The 1,708-nt window shown below is 65.5% G+C and overlaps 1 protein-coding gene across 2 annotated transcripts; it reads left to right on the top strand.

Moving 5' to 3' along the window:
- The first annotated feature begins 6 nt into the window (after positions 1 to 6).
- LOC118156846 (thyroid hormone-inducible hepatic protein-like) lies at positions 7 to 757 on the top strand. 2 transcript variants are annotated; one of them, XM_035311064.1, is made up of 3 exons: positions 7 to 429; positions 556 to 579; positions 622 to 755. In XM_035311064.1, exon 1 carries the CDS (start codon positions 10 to 12, stop codon positions 409 to 411), a length of 402 nt encoding a protein of 133 aa, XP_035166955.1. In that variant the 5' UTR covers positions 7 to 9; the 3' UTR covers positions 412 to 429; positions 556 to 579; positions 622 to 755. The 2 variants fall into 2 exon arrangements, with proteins under 2 accessions (XP_035166955.1, XP_035166956.1); XM_035311065.1 differs by lacking the exon at positions 556 to 579 and having other exon boundaries at positions 615 to 757.
- The last annotated feature ends 951 nt before the right edge of the window (positions 758 to 1,708 follow it).

Genomic DNA, 1,708 nt, shown 5'->3' on the forward strand with positions numbered 1-1,708 from the left:
CTCAGGGCCATGGAGCAGTACTTCTCGGCCACCCAGAAGATGGAGCAGGAGGTGATGTTCCCCAGCCTGCTGCGAGGGGTCTTCCCGCAGCAGGACCAGGACGGGGAGGCCCCGCACGAGGGCGGCCCCGCGGACCTGTACGAGCGCTACCAGCTCCTCAAGGCCATCAAGCCCGTGGTGGAGCGAGGCCTGGCCTCCGTCACCGACCCCAGCCCCAGCGGGGACACCGACGCCGACACCGATGCAGAGGACACCGCCGTGGACGCTCGCCTGGAGGAGCGCCTGTCCCACCACCTGGCCGGCTTGCAGCAGGTCCTCACCCACCTCACCAGGGACACCAACGCCCTCACGCGCAGGTACAGCCAGATCCTGGAGCAGATCAGCCCCGGCGACGGGCAGCCCAGCTGGTGAACCTGCCGCGGCCTCCAGGTGAGCGAGCGCTGGGGGACAGAGCCCAGGGGGGGCCCGGGGAGGTGCTCACAGAGCCCGGGGCCGGGTGCTGGGCACGCAGGAGAGGTGCTGGGCATCACGCAGTATCTCTGCCTCTTCCCCCAGCCCCGCTCGGCCTCCTCGCAGCGCGGCCGCTGACCTGCAGTGCCAGGACTGCCCGCCAGCCGCAGCCGGGACCCGCGGGGAACGCGATGGGGCCGTATCCTCATAGGAAGAGCCATCGGTTCCCTCCTGGGGCCACCAGCGGAGCTGCCCGCCTCCTGCCCTCCTCTTTATTTTCAAAGAGCAGCAGCACCAGCAGCGGCGGCAGACGGCGGCCTCGCACTCTTGCACTGAGCTCTGCGGCGCCCTGGTGACTGCCGGAGCCGTTTCCAGCTGGTACCTGGACACGCGCGGGACTTTTCCCCTCTCGTTGCTAATAAAAGGACCCCTCTGAAGTGGCCGTGTGGTTCTGTCGTTCTGGGACGCGGGAGGGGCCCGGCAAGGGGGAGACAGGGACAAACGGGGCCCCAAGCCCACCCCAGGTCTGTCTGCACCCCCAGCACGGGGCAGGAGGGGGGCACTGGGGGTGCGCTGCCACCTCCAGCTGGGTCAGGTGGCCCGAGAGAGGGGACACGGGGAGCTGGGAGAGGAACACTTTGGGTTCTGGGACCGTGGGAGCATGGGTGAGGCTCAGTGTGTGCTGGGGAGAGGCAGGAGCCACCTCTCCAAGTGGGGCAAAGCTGGTTTTACCAAGAGGAGACCCCACAAAGAGGGCTGACCCCGTGAGGAGGCTGGGAACCAAGGAGGAGCTGGGAGGGAGAGGGCAGGCAGTAGCCCTGTGCAGGAGCCATGGGTGATGGGGCAGGGAGGGGTCACAAAAGCAGCAGAATGGGGATCAAGCAGGGTCACCTCCAGTCCTTGCAGGTGAGCAAGGAGGTGCCTGCGTGGCAGTGCCATGGAGAAATCCCCCAGACTCAGGCCATGTCCATGCCCCATGTGTCTCCCCAGTCTTGGCACCGTTGTAGTCTTCTGTCTGATCCCAACCATTGGAGCATTGATGGTGATACTGGGAGGCACCTAAGCTGTCCTGTTGCAATGTTACCTCTGGCTGGGCAGAAATTTCACATTTTTGGAAAAAAAGTCCCATGGGGAGTGGGGGATCCACCAGGGGGTCGTGCGGCCATGCAGAGGGACCTGGACAGGCTGGCAAGGTGGGCTGAGAAATGTCTGAGTTCAGTGAGGAGAAGCACAAAGTCCCTCACCTCGAGAGGAACAG

Source organism: Oxyura jamaicensis (genome assembly GCF_011077185.1).
Source record: "Oxyura jamaicensis isolate SHBP4307 breed ruddy duck chromosome 1 unlocalized genomic scaffold, BPBGC_Ojam_1.0 oxy1_random_OJ72667, whole genome shotgun sequence".
Taxonomy (NCBI): Eukaryota; Metazoa; Chordata; class Aves; order Anseriformes; family Anatidae; genus Oxyura; species Oxyura jamaicensis.

Excerpts from the sequence above, each read along its gene's own strand:
- LOC118156846 (XM_035311065.1), top strand. The coding sequence starts at position 10 with ATGGAGCAGTACTTCTCGGCCACCCAGAAGATGGAGCAGGAGGTGATG.